This window comes from Ptiloglossa arizonensis, chromosome 4 (genome assembly GCF_051014685.1).
Source record: "Ptiloglossa arizonensis isolate GNS036 chromosome 4, iyPtiAriz1_principal, whole genome shotgun sequence".
Classification (NCBI taxonomy): domain Eukaryota; kingdom Metazoa; phylum Arthropoda; class Insecta; order Hymenoptera; family Colletidae; genus Ptiloglossa; species Ptiloglossa arizonensis.
This window is the reverse complement of record NC_135051.1, coordinates 8,135,282-8,156,524: the sequence shown is the minus strand read 5'-3', so window position 1 is coordinate 8,156,524 and position 21,243 is coordinate 8,135,282. Positions and strand designations below refer to the sequence as shown.

Genomic DNA, 21,243 nt, shown 5'->3' with positions numbered 1-21,243 from the left:
CTACAAGAGTGAGAAGATTAGTGAGAGTAATTGGAGGTACAAGATTATGCAACCTGCGAATAGCGTGTCGCGTACATACATATGATATATAATAAAAGATAAATAATAATCTTCTCGTAAATTTCCTTCTTTCTGATATTCATATATATTTTCCTATTAGTTGGAACAATGAACGTTATACCGTACCGAACATGTTTTCACAATTTTTTTTTTTTAGTTTACAACGAACGAGTTAAATAAAAATAAAAACTGGACGAGTTCCATAAGAAATTTACCATTTCGACGATTCACGGTTATCCCGAATGGTATTCAATTTTAATTGAATATAAATTCAAGTCGTGGTCGTTTACGTCTAATGGTGGTATCCGGAAAAAAGGTACGACTATGTGAACGAGAATTCGCAAGAAAAATCCCGGGAAAAGCACGTAGCTATCATTAACGACGAGCGTTACTTCGAGGAAGTTCAAGGCGTCATTATCATAGATATCGAGGTGTCGTATAAAGTTCATTCATATAGTAAATCGCGTCCGAGTCCACGTTGCGATAGTTGTTAAACGATTCGTTTTATCAAATCTTGTTGTTAGTAAATTATTCAACCGCGGACAGTGGAAAAATAATAGAAGTAGGTTAATAAACTCTCGAGTCCGATTAATTAAATTTTATCGATTTTACGAGACGGTCGCGTGTACAACGATGCTGCACGATGGTACAATTGGTGGAAACAAAGGCTGTACGTTCGCGACACAAGCGTAATGTGATTACTACGCGTTCAGTGTTACGCTGTTGCGCTAATTTAATGCAATTTCATGTGTTGCGAAGTTAAGCGATCGATCCGTTCGCCAATCTTTCCAACTAATATTTCTGAAAATATTTTACCGTTATAGTTGACCAACTATTCCGAAGTAATCTCCACGAAATAGTTGAGCACGAAATAGTCTAGCACGAAGTAGTCGAGTACGAAATAGTCGAGAAAAAAGTCGAATACGAAATAGTGGAGCACGAAATAGTCGAGCGCGAAGTAGTCAAGCACGAAATAGTCAAGAAAAATGTCGAGCACGAAGTAGTCGAGTAAAAAATAATCGAGTACGAGATAGTGCAGCACGAAATAGTCTAGCACAAAATAGTCAAGAAGAAAGTGGAGTCATAAAGAGGGACTTTATTAAAATTGTAAGTAAAAAATGCTAAATTTATTTAATCCACGTTTTATCTCGAATCCGATAAATTAGAAGCGACTGCCTACCTACCGATCGTTTAAGACGGTTTAGCCTCGAAAATTTACAAATTTGTTATTACATAGTGTCAGTTTACAAATTGTTGTTCCTCTCGTTAATATTTACAGATGCCTTTCCGAGCCGTCGGGAATATGAAACTGCATACACACCAAGGTAGGCACCAGATAGATTATTTAATCGATACAGATTCGTCTGGCATCGTACAATGCACACAGGTGTGCTTCTCCCACTGTGTGTACACAGTGATTCTCGATGATACGTTAATATTTGCGAGGAATGTATCTATTGTGGAACACGAAAGAAAAGAAAAATATTATACAAACACACCTCGTGCACACGTCTGTTACAACACATCTATTACAACAACGTGATTACGATCAGACGCTTTGCTATTTTATAGTCTGAGACGATACTTGACGGCATGCTGTTCAACACGCTATTATAGATAATAGTAATCGTATAAAGCATTATAACCTTAATGACCGAAATATCGAGCATTCCTATCGATACCGTTAAACGATTCAATTCACGACAGTATAATGACATAATAACTCGCAGGGTATCAAGTTTGTATCTAACATTGGTTTTTCATTTGCATTTATTATAAGCACGACCGGTAGTTAATTTTCGTATCGTACGCAGAAATTAACTTACAAATAGGTTAAGTAATTACACGTATTACAAAACGGCTATTCGTTACTTTTCAGCAAGTTCCATTTTTATGTTTAGCTCAAACTTCGAATGCAATATCTGTGTTTAGAACGTAAATTTGAACCTAATTTGGGATGGTCCATTGCGGCGCAAAATTACCGGTTCCTCGTTCAAGTTCAATCGTTAATTCGAAATACGGTTGACTCTCGTGTAACTCGACAAATTACCCGATTTAAGAATTAAATCCGTTTTAGTTGAGCTTTAAATTGTTTTCCTCGTCGTTACCGGTTCCTTGTATTTTATCGTTGTTTTGTTTCTCGACACAGACACTCTCAACGTGACGATACAATTTTTTCATTGCTAAAAAAAATACGTTCGAGGAATCAATGACTTGCCGGTGTCTTCTATTCGCGATTCGAGACAGCTTACACTTTAAATACGTAAGTATACGCGATACGAAGGTATTTTGGGAAATTAAGTTCCTAAGAAAAGTTATCTTTAAGGAGAGAAATTCCCGTACAGTACCATTTTTTACAACGCAAATTCCTGCAACGCGGTAGACGTTAACCGCGTTGTACGAGAGTCTACCGTGTATTCCAAATATGTACCATCCGTGGATATATTGACCATCCGTACCAACATCATGATAGAAGATGACGAAGGCTCTCTTTAGAAAATCGTCTTAACAGCGTTGCAGGTAATAATAATTGTCAAAGAAAAACGACCGATAGAGCTTTAGGGTAGTATAACGTGGTTTTATATACGCTATATGTGCATACAATTCACAACGCTTTTATTCCGTAGAGGTCCATACGACAGTAGGGAGAGAGGGAGGTAGGGAGAGAGAGAGAGAGAGAGAGAGAGAGAGAGAGAGAGAGAGAGAGAGAGCAGACGACATGCGCCGACCCTCGTTGGCCGCACGTTATAATGCGCAAAGCCCTCGAACGGAACGAACGTTGAACACAGTCATTCAGAGCTCGACCAGTACGCGCACGGTACGTTTCGTGGCTCCTCACGTCCTCGTGTTTTGTCGTGTTTGTCTCGCGTTCGTCCTGTCTTCGTGTACAGTGTCCTGCGTCCGCCCGAACGACCGCCGGTGAACAGAGATCGATCACACCACGACGAGAAACAATGCTCTGAGGGTGGCTCTCGTGTCAATGCCGGACTTCTCTTCTCCGTGATCGACCGGCTACGCGCGAGTGATCAGTGAGATATTCAATCTTTTCGAGCAGACCTAACCCGCGAAACACATCGAGACTAGGTGAGTGACGCAATTCGAATTTTAACCTCCACCGTGAGAATCGGTCGCGACACACGACGGTTTCTTGAGTTTTTCGACGGTACGTTGAATGAAAAGTTGTTAGGGAGAATCGTTAATATCTGGAATAGGGTCGTGTGTAATCGAGGAGGGAGCAAACGGTGTCAAGAATAGCGCAATTCGTGTTTAGAAGCGGTGCCGACAATCGACGCGAAGAAAATACATCCAAGTGGATTCGTGGGGAATGTAAACAGTGGCGAGACGAATCTTCGATTGATTTTTTCGTACATCTCGATATAATGCTCGGCATCCGCTGTGATGTAAAATTCGTTTCGTTCGAGGGTTTTGATCGACGAAAACCCACCCTCCGTCGTCGAGGTGTCACTGATTTTTCGTCGATACTGTTTTCTCAGAGTATCGTAGAAAAAATATCTTTGGTCTGACGTTGATTCGTGATTCTGCTAAATTAGAGCGAACGTGGAACGAGAAATGGGTTCGGAAAACCCGGTCGGCGACCCACGTGGCCTATTGATTTTTTCGCCCGCCATGCCGCTACGCCGATGGTGGTGGAAATTGGCCTTTTCTCCAACGGTTAACGCACCGTGTGAATATCACGGCTAAGTACGTTGTCTCTTTTCATTGCGAAAATAATCGAGTACGAATTGGTACTGCAATTAAACCGTAGTTTTTCATTTTTTTCTTATCATTTTCGTCGTTGGCCAATGGTATATGCGTGTAGGTTTTATCCAAGCTTATTATTCCAAATGCGTGTAGTTTACGCTTAACGAGCCTCTAATAACAGTTGCAACTACTAGTATTAATATTTACGTCCGTATAATTGTTATTTTCAGTCATAGAACTTTTTGAGAAGAAACGCGATATGTACAGTGGATATAGGTTAGTATTTTTTCGATTCCACTAGTAATTTATCGAAATCGCGAGTAAATAATGATAAAATATTAATTACGATTCTCCGTAAAATTGAAATATTAAGGAAGATTTCACAAATCAGACTTTTTCAGATGTGTATTATCCCACAGGATAATGGTGTACGGCGGGACGATTCGTCTTTATAGAGTTACAAAACATGCCTTGCCTTTTAACTCAACGAACGATCATTTTTCAGCAAACGGATCAATAGTATTGTACACCTATAGTCACTGTCGATCGTTTAGTTACAATTTTTGACAGGTACATCGGTAAGGGACATTGCCATAATTGGCGTGGTAAACAATACAATGTAATTTACAATCGTGTCATAAGCTTAGACTTACAAATACGTTTATTGACAAACGAATTGTGGGCGAACATTTGTTCGATTAAATATTGAAAAATTAGATCGACGGGACGATTCGTTATTTAACAAGGATAATATACTTACCTCGTTGAGACTGACAAGAAACTTTTCCATTGTTTACGAAAAAGTATCTCGATCGTTAATATCGAGTTTTTATAGACTTGAAGCTACATGAAAAAGATGGATGATAAAAAAAATACGTGGAGAATGGTTGAATTATTTTTAACGCTAAAAAATTAATTCACAATTATTTTGAATCATCGCGTATCGATGTAACTCGTAATTTGTACATTATATTAGGTTGTTCGGAATGTCATTTTGTTTTTTTTTTGTGAAAAGGAAACACGATTTTTTTCAAGCGTATAAACATTTTATTAAATTATATATTCTCCATTTTGGCAAACGAAGTGACTTTCCGAACAACCCAATAGAATACACTAGATACTTACAAAGTACGCTATAGAAGAAGTAAGTCTTCAATTAAGATTATTAAGGTAGAATTTTACAATTAAAATTTCTGTCATTCTGCGTTGCATCTAAGGGAGACTAAGTCTCCAATTGCAATTGTTAAGATAGAATTTTACAATAAAAATTTTTGTCATTCTACGTTGCATCTAAGAAAGAATAAGTCTCCAATAGCAATTGTTAAGATAGAATTTTGCAATTATAATTTCTGTCATTCTGCGTTGCATTTAAGGGTCGATACCACGTGGTTATCTTTTACGGGTGCTTGAGAACGGGTTGTGTGTACCGTTAGACGGTGAGGAGTGTCGATGTCGGTAAAAGATCAATAGAAACTGACATAATGTTCCGTGAAAGTTTGGGAGCTCCCCCCGGACTTGTTCAGGGAATGCCCCGTGTACGTGCACAAAGGCAAAACCGTTACAAGATCGAAAAGGTTTATCTTTAACGAATTTTTTTCTTTCCTTGTCTATCGACCTTCGTCTTTCGCAGAAGTTTTTGTTTTTTCTTTCACTGACACTAAAAAAATTAATTTTACGTGTAAGATCGAGACGATAATTTTTTCCAACGTTTTACGAATTCTTTTAGCTTTTACATTAAATATATTTTATATTAACCCGTATTCGGGTCGTTTGGAAGTTCTTTTTTTTTTTTTTTTTTTTTTTTGTGAAAATGAAACACGATTTTTTCAGAGCGTGTAAACATTTGATTGAATTATATACTCTTCATTTTGGAAAACGAAATCACTTTCCGAACAACCTGATGTGTTATATATTATCGATCGTGTTTCAATTTATCAGGTACATTGTGAAGGTGTCTACGAAAAGATCGATCGACAATTTCTCGAAGAAAGATAAGATAGGATCGGTACTTGAAGAAATGGTTCCGGAATAGACCGTGGGTCCAGAGAAGATTGTTCTCACCTGTACACTTGAATCGACGAAAGAAATAGCACGTTACATGCTCGTACTTTCGTTCACTTACAGGATTTGGGTACGTGTGTGCGCTGTTCGAGGAACAGGCTTGAAGCTGTACGAATGCCAGACTGTCGCATTAGGAGTTCGAATTAAAGAGAGTTGCTCGTCCGTATCGTCGCGTCCGGACCCTGTGGATAAAACTATCGAGCCGATTCGCGTTGAGTAATATTTTACAAATAACGATCGGGAGGTCTTTTAGATTTCTTCGTTCAATTCCAACCGGTATTTTTCCGAACGAAAATACCGTTAATCGATGGATTAAAATTGGACTTTAAAAATGTAAAAATTATTTATACACGAAGAGTATTTCCCCGGGAAGAAATTAAACCGAGTGTGTAATTTTAAGTTGGGAAAGAAAAAAAACAACAACATTGAAAATATTTCAGATAACGTTGGGAATGTTTTTTTTTTTTTCAAATTATTGGACTCGGTCTTCGTTGTTGAGATTACGTTGGAATATCGTAAGTGTTTAAACGTTTCCTTCTTATATTGACACGTATGTTGTTACATAGGAAGGGAAACGGTATACGGGTAATTATTTGATTGTGGAGACGGGCTGCTATCTCTGAACACGAGATGCGGGGAAATTTGATACTGTACCGTGACACGATAGCGGCGAAACGCAGCACTGTGTGATCGTTGACACTGAAACCTACATGCTCTGACGTATAGCGCGATTTATTCTTCCAACCTGGATGATCGATTATAGATTTTAAATGGTGTCGGTTACGTTACGACTCAACAAGTAGTCGCATCGCTGTCTTACTTGTTTCACTTGGCTCTTGGTCGCTGCACTGCCGCTGTGTATGTGTATCGAACCGAGTGGGAAATTCAAAACTGAAACTTCTTTGTATGCGTTCAAAATGGTATCGTTAATCGTATTTCGCGATCAGAAGTACCAGGACAGTGACAAGTGTTGGCCGGTGGTACACCTTCGAAGGTAAGAATTGAAACTATTGATTATTCGTTTAATGTAGAAACATGTTAACATTGATCGACGCCAAAGAATTTTCACGTTAATCGAATCTGAGAAGCGTGTTGAGAGTTTCAAGACATTTTTTTCGATAGACAAAAATCATCGCTTTCGCGGAATATTTCATATTGTTAACGAAAGTATATTTTCAACGGTGTCGTGTTACACAATTCGTAGAAAATTTGATTTTAAGATCGATCGAAGTCGGTCGATTTGTTTTTGTCGCATAACAAATGAATTTTATCCCCGTTGCTCAATTTTTTTTTTTTTTTTATATATATTATCACGTGCGAGTTTCGCGAGATTTGGCAGATATTTATGTTTTATATTTTAACATTTATAAAATTTTATCGCTGCATTGAAATATAATTTTAGTTGAAGCAAGTAGTAAATAAGTGTCATTGTGGCGTAATAGTAACGCATTAAAAAATTTTACAATGTAGCCAGAGTTCAGTTCCATGAGAATGGACAATTTCTTTCTTTGATTTATTTATTTAAATCAAGTAGATTACGCGGAGACACATATTAACCCTTTGAAATCGAGAGGAGACCCTCGATCACCACTCGATTCAGTGTACTTCTTTCAATTCGGGAAAATTTTGTGACTTGAAATTCAAATTGAAAATTAGGTATTACACTCTTTTAAGATGTAAACATATGTATGCCGAGTATTGAAATAAAAATATTCCATTCCACATTTATTTTGCGATTTAAAAAATTTCATCGTGGCGCCAGTTTCAGGTAGCAAAAACGCTTCGAGTGCAAAGGGTTAAATTTAAATAAAATGTTTCTATTCGTTAGAAAACATTTTCAAGGGTACATTTCAACGTACGAAAGTTGCCTCGTCAGTTCTAATACAAACAATAAGACGTTAAACTGTTAAAAAACCCGGAATGGGATAAATACTATATTTTGCATATAATAATAAGTTTTGTATTTCTCGTGTTTAACGATAAATACCATGTTTGAAAATTCAATATGCGTTCTCACTAACTTAATTAGTTTGAATAGATAAATCGAGAGAGAAAAAAACAGAATTGAACCCCGCGACTACGATGTAAAATTCAAGTACGCTATCATTATGCCACAATGATACTTTCTAATCGCTACTAAAATTGTATTTCAATGTAACAATTAAATTTTTACTTTCAATTACAAATATATAAAAAAAAACTCTACTGTCTCTGTGATATTAACGGGTTGATAGTATGAAACGTTTATACACTCTAAAAAAAAATGGTGTTTCATTTTCATAAAAAATAACGAAACGACTTTCCGAACAACCCAATATTTCGAAATTTGCTCAATTTGGCTCGATGACTATTTTCAAATTTTTAATTTCCTCTTTTATCCTATTTGTTTTCTTATTTCAATCGCAATAGTTTTCCAATTCGAATCGATTATTTACACTTCGTAAATACAATATCCGTTTAAAAAATCAACGCACAAACTTCGAATTGATTTTTCGTTCGGGATGCTCAATGCACAATGCACTTTTCGCATCCGAGTAGCCGCTCTGTTGCACCGCGAACTTTGAAACGTTTCCTCGGTTGTCGGATGAAATCTCAACCTTTCCAGTTCTCCAAGTATTCCCGTAAGGGTGATTGAGAAGACCCTCCAACCTGATATAATACATTCTCAACTTACACGAAAGTGTTCTATATTTATACAGTCATTCTATATTTTCGTCCCCGATATATTTTCAAGAACAGAGCAACCGAATCGATCGGTAACGCGCAACGTGTCGTCCACGCTGCGCAGAAAATCAAAGTCCAGTGGAACGAGAACGCAGAGAACACGTCTTTCACGGAAAATTCGAGAAATTATTATTTCCCCTTGAGCGTCGTCGTGTACGGATCGCGCGCAGAAAATTCGATGCGGACGCTCGTTCCTCGTTCTCCTCCGATTACCGCGGTCCCGTGGACGACGCACACGTTTATAGATCGATCGCGTAGTCTCCGTTTGCGCAATCGTCCGTGCGAATCGCGGAGTGAAAGAGCCACGAGAGCGATTGTCGTTCGGCTATCGCGTCCGTACGATGCCGCATCTTTCGCGTATAGAGACGTCGTACGTCGTCGCTTAATCTGTTGTTTGTTCGCTTCGCTCTTTTCCATTCATTCCCCGGCGCGAGCGATCCTTTCCCGTCGTTTTCGTCGATCGTCGTTTCGTCCAGTTGCGCGCGACGTCGTCTCCCCTCCCCTCCCCACCTCTCCCTCCCCCCACCCGTTACCACGCATCCGAAACGATCACGTGTGTGCGTCGGTACGTTAGCGTGCAACGGTTCACGTCGTTTCCGCGTACCCAATAAGCGAAAGGATTTGCCTGATGGCGACGGCGTCGATACAACAGACATCCAGGACGATGTTGGACACGTACGGGACTTTCGGTATGTGATAGGGGATTCGATAAGGATATTTGAACCGATGCGTTCCAGTTTCGTACACTTATTGACGTAGCGTGCCGCGGGTGTTTCGAAAAATACGAACGACACGATTTCAAGTCGCAACGAAATTGAAAAGCCTCGTACGCATATTCATCGAATCGCGATGCGTTTGATAATTGACGTTTATCGTCGGGTGGCTCGGACAAGTATAATTGTATACTTATATGATTCGATATAATAAATTTACAATACACGATTTAATGAAACGTTTGTACACTCTGAAAGAATACAATCGAGTTTCCTTTTCCACCGAAAAGAACGAAATTACTTTCCGAAACGACCCGATGGTTACGGGACCGATAGCAGAACCTTGAAATCTCGATTCGAAGTTTTACGGCATCCCCCTAGCGTCGTAAATTTACACAGAGACATCACTCGAATTTAGACGAAGGATCTAAATACAATTCGATTCTTAACTTATTTCTGTACGTGCTAAAATTAAAATAATCGGATAATTACATTCCGATTACTTTTTTTGCCGATTATAAATTGTTACGCAATTTCTTCTGTACGTGTACGCGTGTATTTGAATTTATTCTATTGAATTTGGACCGATACAGTGTTCACGAGCCACTCCCCGTTGGGATTTTCCTTAAATTGAATGTCCCTACACACTTGCCGAGATAATTGAATTCGATAGGTAGATCGATTGAATTTGGATCTCGAGTGACAAGTTACCCGACGATACAGAGCATCCCAAGGATCTCCGTAAGTAATAAGTCATTCGACGATATGTACGGAATATCTCTAATGTCTCCCTAAGCGACATCTCGGTCAATACAGTACGATCCAAAAGTCGCCGTACGCGACCACTGTACTTCAAATGTACCCCTTCTTCGCGCGTAGCAACTTTTGAAACAATTTGTAGATCGCTTAATAAAAAGCGGATTAGATTGCCAATAAAGATTACCAATAAAGCGGAATCCCAATTATCTCCTGGACGTTACGTGAGAAGGATAAACAAATGTTCGAGGCTGTCGGTTTATCGTAAGAGAAATTATTGTATTTATTGACACGACAACGAACCGAAACGGTGCGTAACGTGTTACGAACACAGAGAAGAAACGTCGAAACGTTACCGTGGAAACGCGACACTCGACGTAATGAAATTTCTGCGCGCAAGAAACGTCACGTAGCGTACGATTTTCATTAGTTATCGAGATACGAGCGGTTTAAATTTGGACGAGCAAATAATAAACACGGACATCACGTCGGTTCGAGACTATCGTTGGCCGTGACTTGCGATTAGGCTACTTAATGTTTGACCCCGCTGAAGAACCACCGTCGATGCTTCTTGTTTTGACTGCGTCGTCGATGCAGTGAAATCGATACAACACCGATTCGTTTTGCGACTTGTACGATGACACGGAGTGTGCGTTTTCACTTGGTCGTGTGCCGTGATCGACAAATGGTCCGCTGTCGACCGGGGAATATTTAAGTGAATTATTTAACGGGAGAACGATGAAAACAGCATGGGGACACGTTTATTTATTTACGCGGGAGAAGTTCGTGCGGTTTACAGTGATTTTACATCGTCTTGTTCATTTGTACGAAGAAACATGAGTATCGCGAAACGTTTCACGTGGCGGGAAGTAAACACGTGTAATTGAACACGTTTGGAGGGATAATGTTCAGTTGTATATAATAAGATTCTTTGTGAGCGTAAAGACACTTAAAAAATCAATGTTTCGAAAGCTCGAGGACCGAAGATGTTTTCAAATTTGATTTTGTCCCGATCCTCGCGAACGTGTGATATTTTATATAATAATATTCGTTGTAAGCGTAAAAACACTTGAAATTAATGTTTCGAAAGCTGGAGGATCGAAAATGTTTTCAAATTCGATTTTGTCCCGATCCTCGTGTACGTGTAACGTATCGATTGAAAAATAAAAATTTTTGATAGGAAAAGACTGAATGGTAAAATCGGGTATATCACGGTACAGATGGTGTTTTATATTGGTCGATTGTTACATAGGTACGAAGAAAATTATAGCTTACACCACTGCTGAAATTTTACGTTGCTCTACTCGAACCAATGGAATTACACCAATTCGTATCGAACAAAATTGAAAGAAGACAAGTTGTAGCTGGTATTGTTAACAGTTGGTTAGTACAGAGTACAAAGTAACAATTAACACACGATATACAAGGTGTCGAGTAGATACTGGACATGTCGCGAAAGGTTCGCCGTTCTTCGCGGAAAAAAGGCACCGCGAGAAATGTAAAAGAAAATTTCTTCGCGAAAAGAATCAATTTCGAAAATTTACGGCGCGCTCCCACGCTTTTCAGCGATCCATCGAATCCTTTCTGCTATCCGAAAATAGTTCACACTTGGCGAAATTGTCCGATCTAAAAATACCCATCCACTAAAATAGTATCATTTCTTTCATCGAATCTTCGAGTATTCAACGACTTGAGTATCAAGACCGCGGAGAATCGAGAACAAAAGCGTATGGAAATTCACTTTCGTGAACGCCTCTCGTCCACATTCCACGTTCGAGATAACAATCACGATGTAACTGTCGACGATACCGATCTTCTTCACACTTTCGTTTCTCTTCGCTGACCTCGGTCACGGAACCGACCAAGGAATGGAAACCTCGATTATTGAATCCGCGACGTTGCACCAGTTTCTCATACGTGATCGTGACTCGCTCTACCTCCCCCCCACACCTTTCAATGTGAACCGTTCAGCGTGTCAGCATGGCTATTAAGCAATTAGGGAATTTACGGAATCCACCGATTTAAATACCGGCTTAAACGATCACAGAGGCGGTCGACGGATTAAGAAACTGGTTTGTCACCTGCGAGCGAATGATAGAAAGGTGTGGTACGACGTCCGCGAATGCGATTGGTTCGACTCAGCGTGTAAGAAGAGGGAGCGTGATGGTCGAGTGGCGCGATAAACGCAAACTGTCCACAAAGTCATGTTTTATTCGTTGTTTCGGAAAAAGCAAAATCGTTTGATGGGGATCGGTGACTCGATGACACAGAAGATATACCACCGGTGGGAACAGGATCGACGATAAAGGGGTATGTTTGAACATTGGTGTCAAGAAAAAAATCTTTGGTGTTTTGATAAAATAAGAATAATAATTTCGAGTTTGGATGAATTAATATACGAAACGAACAATGTTTCGTATTTTTCTAAGATTTTCAACTTATATTTTTCCTTCTAATGGCTAATCGAAATTTCATAGACTACTTTGTGACGATAAGAATAATAGTTTCGAGTTTGGATAAATTAATATACGAAACAAACAATGTTTCGTATTTTTCCGAGATTTTCAACTTATATTTTTCCTTCTAATGGCTAATCGAAATTTCATAGACTGCTTTGTGACGTATTATGTATTAATATATACCAACTTACATAAAATATTCTATTCACCATATTTTACCGTATTGTTTTATCCTTTACACGTGATTCTATGAACATTATGTAAGGACGAATTGTTGAAAATGCAACGTACGGGGTCACGTTTAGACTTACTTTCATCGGAAGAACCTTGACGATCGATCGGTAAGAATCTCGCACGGATACAACGACGCATCGAAATATTTCAATGTTTCTTCCGAAATGAAATTCACGGTTGGTCACGCTCGAGACTACGTTTCTTATTTCTCTTCTCGAAACGTGTAAAAATTGGCTCTCGAAAGCGGGAACTCTACTGTTGATCGTTACGAACACGGCGGGATGCATTATTCAGGTGAACGAGGGAATTTCTGTGATCGCTGAGAAGTGGAACAGCGATAAGAAAAGACTCCCCAGTTGCTGCCGGCCCAGTGGCTTTTAACTAATGAATCGAAGGAACGAAGACTGGATGGCCACACGATGTCTCGAGATTTACTGTTTCACTTGAACGGTTGTTTTATACCGTTCGAGGTTAATCAACAGGTGGCGCGTTTTCGAAATAACGCCGCGATCGAACGACGAGAGGAAAATAGTGAAAAAAGACCGAATTGAATAATTCAACGGGAACGTAGAAACTGATAAAAGATATACCGTGCAATAACGCGAAGAAAGGTTCTGGACGTCAGGTCCGCGGTATTTACGTTAATTCTGTGAATACTTTGAAAAGAACAATTGTGTGCCTCGACAACGTTCGTTTACTTTTTTTTACGAAACGTGGATGTAAATAAATAGTAAATGTCCTTTGAGTGTCAAGGGTAATGCTACTACCACCATCGTTCTCTTCACTTGTACACAGTGTTGAGAAATAAAATGTATATTACCCGTTCCGATATACAAGCATCGTAACGATAAATAAAAGGTGAATAAAATGCTATTTAACTTTCTATTTGGCAATTTTCGCGAGACACCGTCGCACGACCAACTTGTGTTCACGATCGTTGACAATTGGATAGTTGTTCGTTTCTCGTGTGGTAACGAGGAAGTCGTGAAATCTGATAAAATTGACAGATTTAGCGTTCGGTTGCACGTGTCGCGTACACGGACCATTTTACTGTATTGGTGTTTCGCTGATAGAGATTTATTGCACGGTGAATTGAACGAGAATTTTCGAACGTGTTGCAAATTGACGAGGGATTGGGATGGATGTGTTTCAGGAGGGAGGATGTCGAAGTCGGGGAGCATCAAAGATGGCGAGAAGGGCTCGTACAATACGGTACCGGGCGCCGACAAAGCCAACGACGAGATCAAACTCGAGGCGAAGATGTCACTGATGAACGGCGTCACTGTGATCGTCGGCTCTATTATTGGTTCTGGCATATTCGTCAGTCCCACCGGTGTCCTCAAGTACACGGGCAGCGTGAACGCGAGCCTTCTGGTCTGGATTGCGTCCGGAATTTTCTCCACGGTAAAACAACATCGATCCAATTCGTAGAATCGATGGCTATAACGCGTTTGGTTCCACGAGGAAATAAGAGATTTCATTCGTCGAGTCGTGTCTCACGGCCAAGATGAAACTCAACGAGTCCACTATAGGGACTCACTCGATTACACGTACACACCCCCACTACTGATTTTAATCAACTTTTGCAGTGCGGTTTATCGCGAGCCACTAACGTGTGAAATATTGAGCAAAAATATTGTCGCGCGTGTGAAATATTAAGGAAAAATATTTTGCAAAAGTTGATTAAAATTGGGGTGTACGGATCGAGTGCTTCCATATATAATTTGTAAATATATTTTTGCCCTTTTACACATAGGATGTGTAAAATATTTTTGCCTAATATTTTACACATAGGATATTTTTGCTTAATATTTCACACATCCTATGTGTAAAAGGGCAAAAATATTTTACACATCCTATGTGTAAAAGGGCAAAAATATTTTACACATCCTATGTGTAAAAGGGCAAAAATATTTTACACATCCTATGTTGTAAAAGGGCAAAAAATATTTTACACATTAGATATGGAAGCACTCGATCCATACCCTCTGCAATGTTAGTGGAACCAACTTTTGCAATGTGGTGTATTGCAAGTCTCTGACACTATGTCTAAAGTATTAGGCGTAGTTACATAAGTAAATTATTCATACCACCTGTTACCTTCCACTGTGTCAAGTAACTTTCGTATGACACTTTTTTCGATAACCAATCCCTCGTGTAACATTGTCGTAATGTTATTTAAAAATTTCCGAATTGAGCCTACAGAGAATGATACATCGACATTTTGAATGCCACCGTTTCGAAAGTAGTCTCCTCAAGAGTCGATGCAATTATACCAGAGGTACTGTCATTGTTGCAAGGTTTTTCGAAACTCTTTATCTTCGTTGTTCAACGAAAATCTCCTTTGAGCGTCGTTTTCATTACAAAGAAAATGAAAATATTACGGATAATCGAATCGGAAGCTTTTCAACCTTTTTTAGAACAAAGACAGAACTGAAAAGAAATTTTAACAAAGATCGTGCTGAACGAAAGAAAGGATTTTCAATAGATTTTGCGCCGACCTCGAAAAGGACTGCCTTGAGAGTGACAATTCAAATCTCAGATCAGTTCGTTTGTTGCTGTAGACCTAGCTCGGACATTTTTTTATACCACGTGATCGCATAGAAACGAAAAAGTGCATTCTCACTGTCGTTGCGTTCAATAGAGGATTTCTGTTCACGTGTATCGACACAAATTTGATAAGAAAGTAAATCTCGAGATCGAAACTGATCATGGTTTACAATACACGTTTACAACAACATCTGGTTGTTCTATGGTGCGTTAAAGACAATCAAGACGTTCTCACTGTCGTGAATTGTTCACGTGATCGTCTTTAACGCACCATAGAACAACATGTCGTTGTAAACGTGTATTGTAAACCACGATCAGTTTCGATCACGAGATTTACTTTATTATCAAATTCGTGTCGATAGACACGAACAGAAATCCTCTATTGAACGCAGTAACAGTGCAAATTTCACACTTGGTTCTTTCTATGTGATCACATGGTCGTCTTTAACGCACCATGGAACAACCATAAATATACAGTGATAAGATATACAGTTTCTGGTTGCACAACAGGTAGGCGCATACTGTTACGCGGAACTTGGATGCATGATCAGAAAGTCCGGCGCCGATTACGCGTATATCATGCAGACCTTCGGACCTTTCATGGCGTTCATCAGGCTCTGGGTCGAGTGTATGATAGTGCGGCCTTGCAGCCAGGCCATCGTGGCCTTAACCTTTAGCGTTTACGTTCTGAAACCAGTGTTTCCAGACTGCTCGCCACCGGACGACGCAACGAGGATACTTGCTGCCTGCTGCATATGTAAGTAGTGCATTCTTTTTTTTTTCAACCAGTTGAACGAAATTCAAACAAATCGAACCTGGAGACATTTGATTCGTATTGAAGATAAAAAAGGTCTGTTGACGTTTGGAACGATTGATATCTCAGGTGACTGAGAAACTTGGAAGTTCAATCGAGCTTCGAATGAATCTCGAAATGGACGAGTATTTTAAATAAATTAACGTACCAATACGTACACGACTGGTCGTAAATTTGGTCGTTCGCCAGTTGATAATTTAGTAAGTAAAGAGTAGTAGTAAGGAGTACAGTAAAGAGTTTTGATAATTTTTTAACGAATTCTTTCTCGACATTCACGTCCGATTTTCATCCGTGGAATATACTGATAACATTTGTACGGGAACCTATCGAACACTTTATCTATTTGCGATTAGTATGAATTATTACCGTATCGTGTATTTAAAGTTACGAATATACACGATAGAAACGTAAAATGTCAACGAAGCAAATCTGGTACGTTGATTAATTTTTCTTTCTATTTTTTTTTTCTTTTTCGAATCGTACGTAGTTTCGTCCCTGGAGAAACGTTACATTGGGACGTTACATTTTCGAAACGCAATTGTTTCAGAGTATGTATACAAAAAGTCACGAAATCGTTCGAGGGTGAAATATGGACACATGTTCGACGATAGTGGTCATACCTGTCCTCTCTCACGAAAATTAAACCCACCGACCGATTAAACACTAATTCCAGTGTTTGATTTGTGCCTTTGTCGTTTCATCGTGCGAACCCCGCGGAATTATTTTCATTGGTCCGTTGGATTTTCAGTTCAGTACCGACAAACAACACCGTACCGTTAAACGTCGTCCCACAATAATTCACGGTCGGACCACTGATCGTCTAATCGAATTACTTTCTCTCCGCTTTAGTGTTATTCAACTTATCCTGTTATCTTGACCCGCATTCATTCGTACCGGGTTCCTTTGAACGCTTCATTCGACTTCGTTGAATACATTATTACGCGATCATTTATCGGAAGACTTCAATTCGAGCGACGTTGGAAACCCTTCCACTAATTATTGATCCCGTTTGGTCGGGTTTGTCATTCTAGGATTGTTAGATCTCGAGGTTGGCTTCGGGGGCACGTACGTTTCGACTGTTCGATGCTTTTGTTCTCATCTGTCTCTCGTCTCTTACGGTGAATCGACGATTATGTGACGGGACATAATTCCAAACTGTCACTTTTTAACGAAGGATTCGAGTTGTTCACTAAAAGCACAAATTATACAAAAATATATAGTATAAATTCTAAAGAAATTGATGGTAGAATCCCGATTCGTCGAAATTCAATTAATTGAATCCTCCAAATTCAACCTAATCGAAACTAAGAACTTTACTTGAAAATTATACAGACGGGAGAAAATCCGTTATACACCGGTTGACTTCAGAATATAGACTGCTTTATTTGCGAGTTTGGTGGGTTTATATACAGTTGTTATCTTAAAGAATAGTACAAGCGGAAAAGTTTCACACGGTTGGTTTTCGGGGTAACTGTATCGAGAGGACGTGTTTAGTCGAATTCGAGCTTGGGGATGCACTTGTGGCGGCGCTACCCACGCTTGCCACCAGAGGGAAACTCATCACCAACCGTTTCCCGTAAGTTCCTGTACCTGCTCCGATCGGTATATATACGGTCCCTTACCTATCTTCCAATGTCCCGGCGTATAAGGCAGGGCCTGCTAGGATGCATTACTGACGAGTCCACTAGCAAGAATGAAACGCTCTTCCCTCTCTTTTCCATCCGTCGACCGATACGGGCCGCCAAACACTGTTCCGTGTGGTCCGAAGTCATTTGTAGAAATTAGTTATCGAGGAAAATTGGTCAGAATTATACGTGTGCGTAGAGTGAAGATATAAACGAAACGAGAAAAGAACGCGAGGTAATGTTCGATAAGAGGATATTTGTTTGTAAAAGATTTGAATTCCAGAGAAATATTCCTCAGAGTGTTATCGATTCGACCTTACGAGTTCACCCTATACGAATTATTATTGAAACGCTGGTGAAAGATTTGCGCGGAGGGTTCGTGGAATTCGTGATCGTGCATCGTTCTTGGTGATTTCTTTGGTACCGTTTCCACGACACAGGCACGACCTTTCGTCCTGTTGTCAGAAACGAAGCGTAGGCAGAGCGTCCTTCGAGGAAGTTTTCAGCGGTAATGCCGCGTATCTCGTTACGAGGACAGTTTGTAATGCTCTCAATAATAATTCCGGCCTTGGAATCTCCGGCTCTTCCTGTTTTCTCGGTAATTGAAACGTCGGTCTCGCGGTGTTTCGGAATCTAATGATTTCTCGAGGGAATCACGGTTTCCGTACCGAGACCCAATTAATTTACTGACGATTAGTTGCCGATTGAAGGGAAAAAAACGTCGATTCGGGCTGAGGATATCTCACCGAGGCGACGTACAATACGTCACTTGTGTTTGTACACGTATAATGGTGACTTTAAAAATTATAGAAAAATATATAGTGTGAATTCTAAAGAAATTGATTGTAGAAATTGTAGAAAAATATATAGTATGAATTCTAAAGAAATTGATTGTAGAAATTTTGAGAAAATTGATCGTATAAACTCCAAAGAAATTGATTGCACAAATTATACAACAATATATGGTACGAATTCTAAAGAAATTGATTGTGCAAATTATACAAAAACATATAGTATGAGTTCTAAAGAAATTGATTGTACAAATTTTAAGAAAATTGATCGTATAAACTCTAAAGGAATTGATTGCACAAGTTATACAAAAATATATAGTATAAATTCTAAAGAAATTGATGGTAGAACTTTTAAGAAAATTGATCGTGTAAATTCTAAAAAGATTTATTCTATAAATTTTATCGTATTTGTTATGTATACGTGGTCCAGTTGCGGTCACACAATCATCTTATGGAACGTACAGTAGTATTGTATCTACAATTTTCGTATCGCTGTTGACAGACATTTCAATCTTTAGAGGGGCATCGAATTCAAATAATATCAAGGCCAATGTAATATTGCAAGGGTATTGTCAGTGACTACTGACGATGAATCAAGAATTCTGTAAATGTTGCGTGTTTTCATTTCCCGCTACTACGCGATAAATAACGACATTGAGCAAGCAACGAGAGCACCGCGTCTTAGACTTTCCTCGTTTCAGCCGATTGAAAATTGAACGCAGAAAAAGTGTCGTTGACTGACAATTCTTAACCTTTTGAACTTGAAGCTTTTTCGCTTATAAAAACTGGTGCCTTAATAAAATTCTTTAAATTGTACAATTAATCTTAAACGAAACATTTTCGTTTCAATACTTTGCTTACATACGTTCACATCTTACAAGAGTGTAATATTTAAATTTCAGTTTCAATTCCAAAAAAAAGTGCATTGAGTTAGACGGCGACTCTCGAGTCCAAAGGATTAATGTACAAGGTTTCGGGAACATCGTGACCAAACAGAGAAGCTGAATCCCATATGTAAAAAATGAAAGAGGTACACCCGTTACTTCTCCCCTACTGACACATGGAATTCAGTTTATTTTTCTGACTACATTGTTCGTGACTATTTGAATAAGGAAATTCGTGAAAGGTGAGAACGGTGCTCGATTTACCGATAACAACGATAATAGTTTCCTCGACGTTTTTCACAATTTTCGAATCATGAATATTACAAAAACATATAGTATGAATTCGAAAGAAATTGATTGTAGAAATTTGGAGAAAATTGATCGTGTAACTCCAAATAAATGGAGTTTGCATGATTGCACATGGTCTGTGAACGTTTGTCAAAAATTCGAACAAAACGATAAGTAAAAGTTCAATTCGATTAGATTCGTTGAAAACACGAATACGCGGTAATCGATCTCAGGAATCGGGTAGAAGAAGCATGTTTATGAGGAATCCTTTTTACGTGGAAGGTACCGCAGTATAGGGATCGTGTTTCTTTTGTGGTTGCTGCAACTGTCCTTCCGCCATGGTATCGAGACCGTGTCGCGCGTATCGTTTTACAGAACTGCGAACCCTACGCATGCCCACAGAAATGTGTCCTTATACGTATATAACTATAAATAACAAAGTATTTCAAATAATCCAATCATTATAATATTTTTCAAATATTCCTTTCAAATCATTATTTTTCATCTTATTTCAAATGAAATATGCCAATACTGTTAGCGAGGTAATTAGTAGAACCACTAGTGGGGTAATATAGCAATACCATCGATACAATTACTAACGGTATTGTAATAAATTAATGGAATTATTAATGGTGTCAGAGTGACTTAAGAGCATACTTACTAATGGTATTGTAATAAATTAATAGAATTATTAATGGTGTCGGAGTGACTTAAGAGCATACTTACTAATGGTATTGTAATAAATTAATAGAATTATTAATGGTGTCAGAGTGACTTAAGAGCACACTTACTAATGGTATTGTAATGAATTAATAGAATTATTAATGGTGTCAGAGTGACATAAGAGCATACTTATTAATGGTATTGTAATAAATTAATAGAATTATTAACGGTGTCGGAGTAACTTAAGAGCATTACTAGTGGTATTACGCTAACATCATTAGCTACAATTATACCGGTTAAAATTATAACTGGTATCAGAAGCTAATACATCCAGAATGTTTCGATTAAAATACATACAGAGATACTTCGAAACCGGTCGATCGATCTAAAATTACTTTGTCGTTGACAACAGCTTGAGCCAATTTCCGTGGCAATCCTCTTAAATTTTTTTTTTCTTTCTTTTTTTTTTTTTTGTCCACGGGCCAATCGTCGAACGCGCAGACTCCAATTAGAGTTGCAGAAATAAAAACGTAATCTCCCTCCCGGTGGCGGGAAGCGGCTTTCGCGAGAAATCGTCTCTGTCGACGTAATAATACGCGAAAAACTCGGAACAGAAGAAACGAAGGGGAAGACGGAAACGAGAAGACGCCTTCGTGGAAGCAGAGCATTCCGTTTAATTTCCGATGAATCGTTCCAACGAACATTGAACGAAGTTTCCCGCGCACGCAACGAAATGGAAATCCCCCTTGCCATCTCTGATCCTTCTATCGTTGAATACGTACCGTGAATAACCGAGAACGTAATTAATTTCTCGAGACTCGGTTTCGCGATTTTTAAATATTCGTGTCGTGGTTTCTCTTAACGTCGTTATTAATAATGCCACGGACCGAGAAAATTCAGAAAAAAAACATCTCTTTCC

The 21,243-nt window shown here is 38.9% G+C and overlaps 1 protein-coding gene across 7 annotated transcripts in view; it reads left to right on the top strand.

Annotated features, from left to right (window-relative positions):
* The first annotated feature begins 2,828 nt into the window (after positions 1–2,828).
* Positions 2,829–21,243, top strand: part of LOC143145304 (Y+L amino acid transporter 2) — a 40,753-nt gene continuing 22,338 nt past the window's right edge. For 2 of the 7 annotated variants that reach the window (XM_076308548.1, XM_076308547.1), the window contains exons 1-3: positions 9,067–9,236; positions 13,863–14,113; positions 15,770–16,016. In XM_076308548.1, coding sequence (XP_076164663.1) covers positions 9,176–9,236; positions 13,863–14,113; positions 15,770–16,016 — 559 coding nt within the window. In that variant the 5' untranslated portion in view covers positions 9,067–9,175. Of the gene's footprint in view, positions 3,145–3,611; positions 3,763–5,961; positions 5,983–9,066; positions 9,237–12,118; positions 12,327–13,862; positions 14,114–15,769; positions 16,017–21,243 lie in introns of those variants that run through there. The other 5 variants (XM_076308551.1, XM_076308550.1, XM_076308553.1 and 2 more) reach the window with 5 other exon arrangements.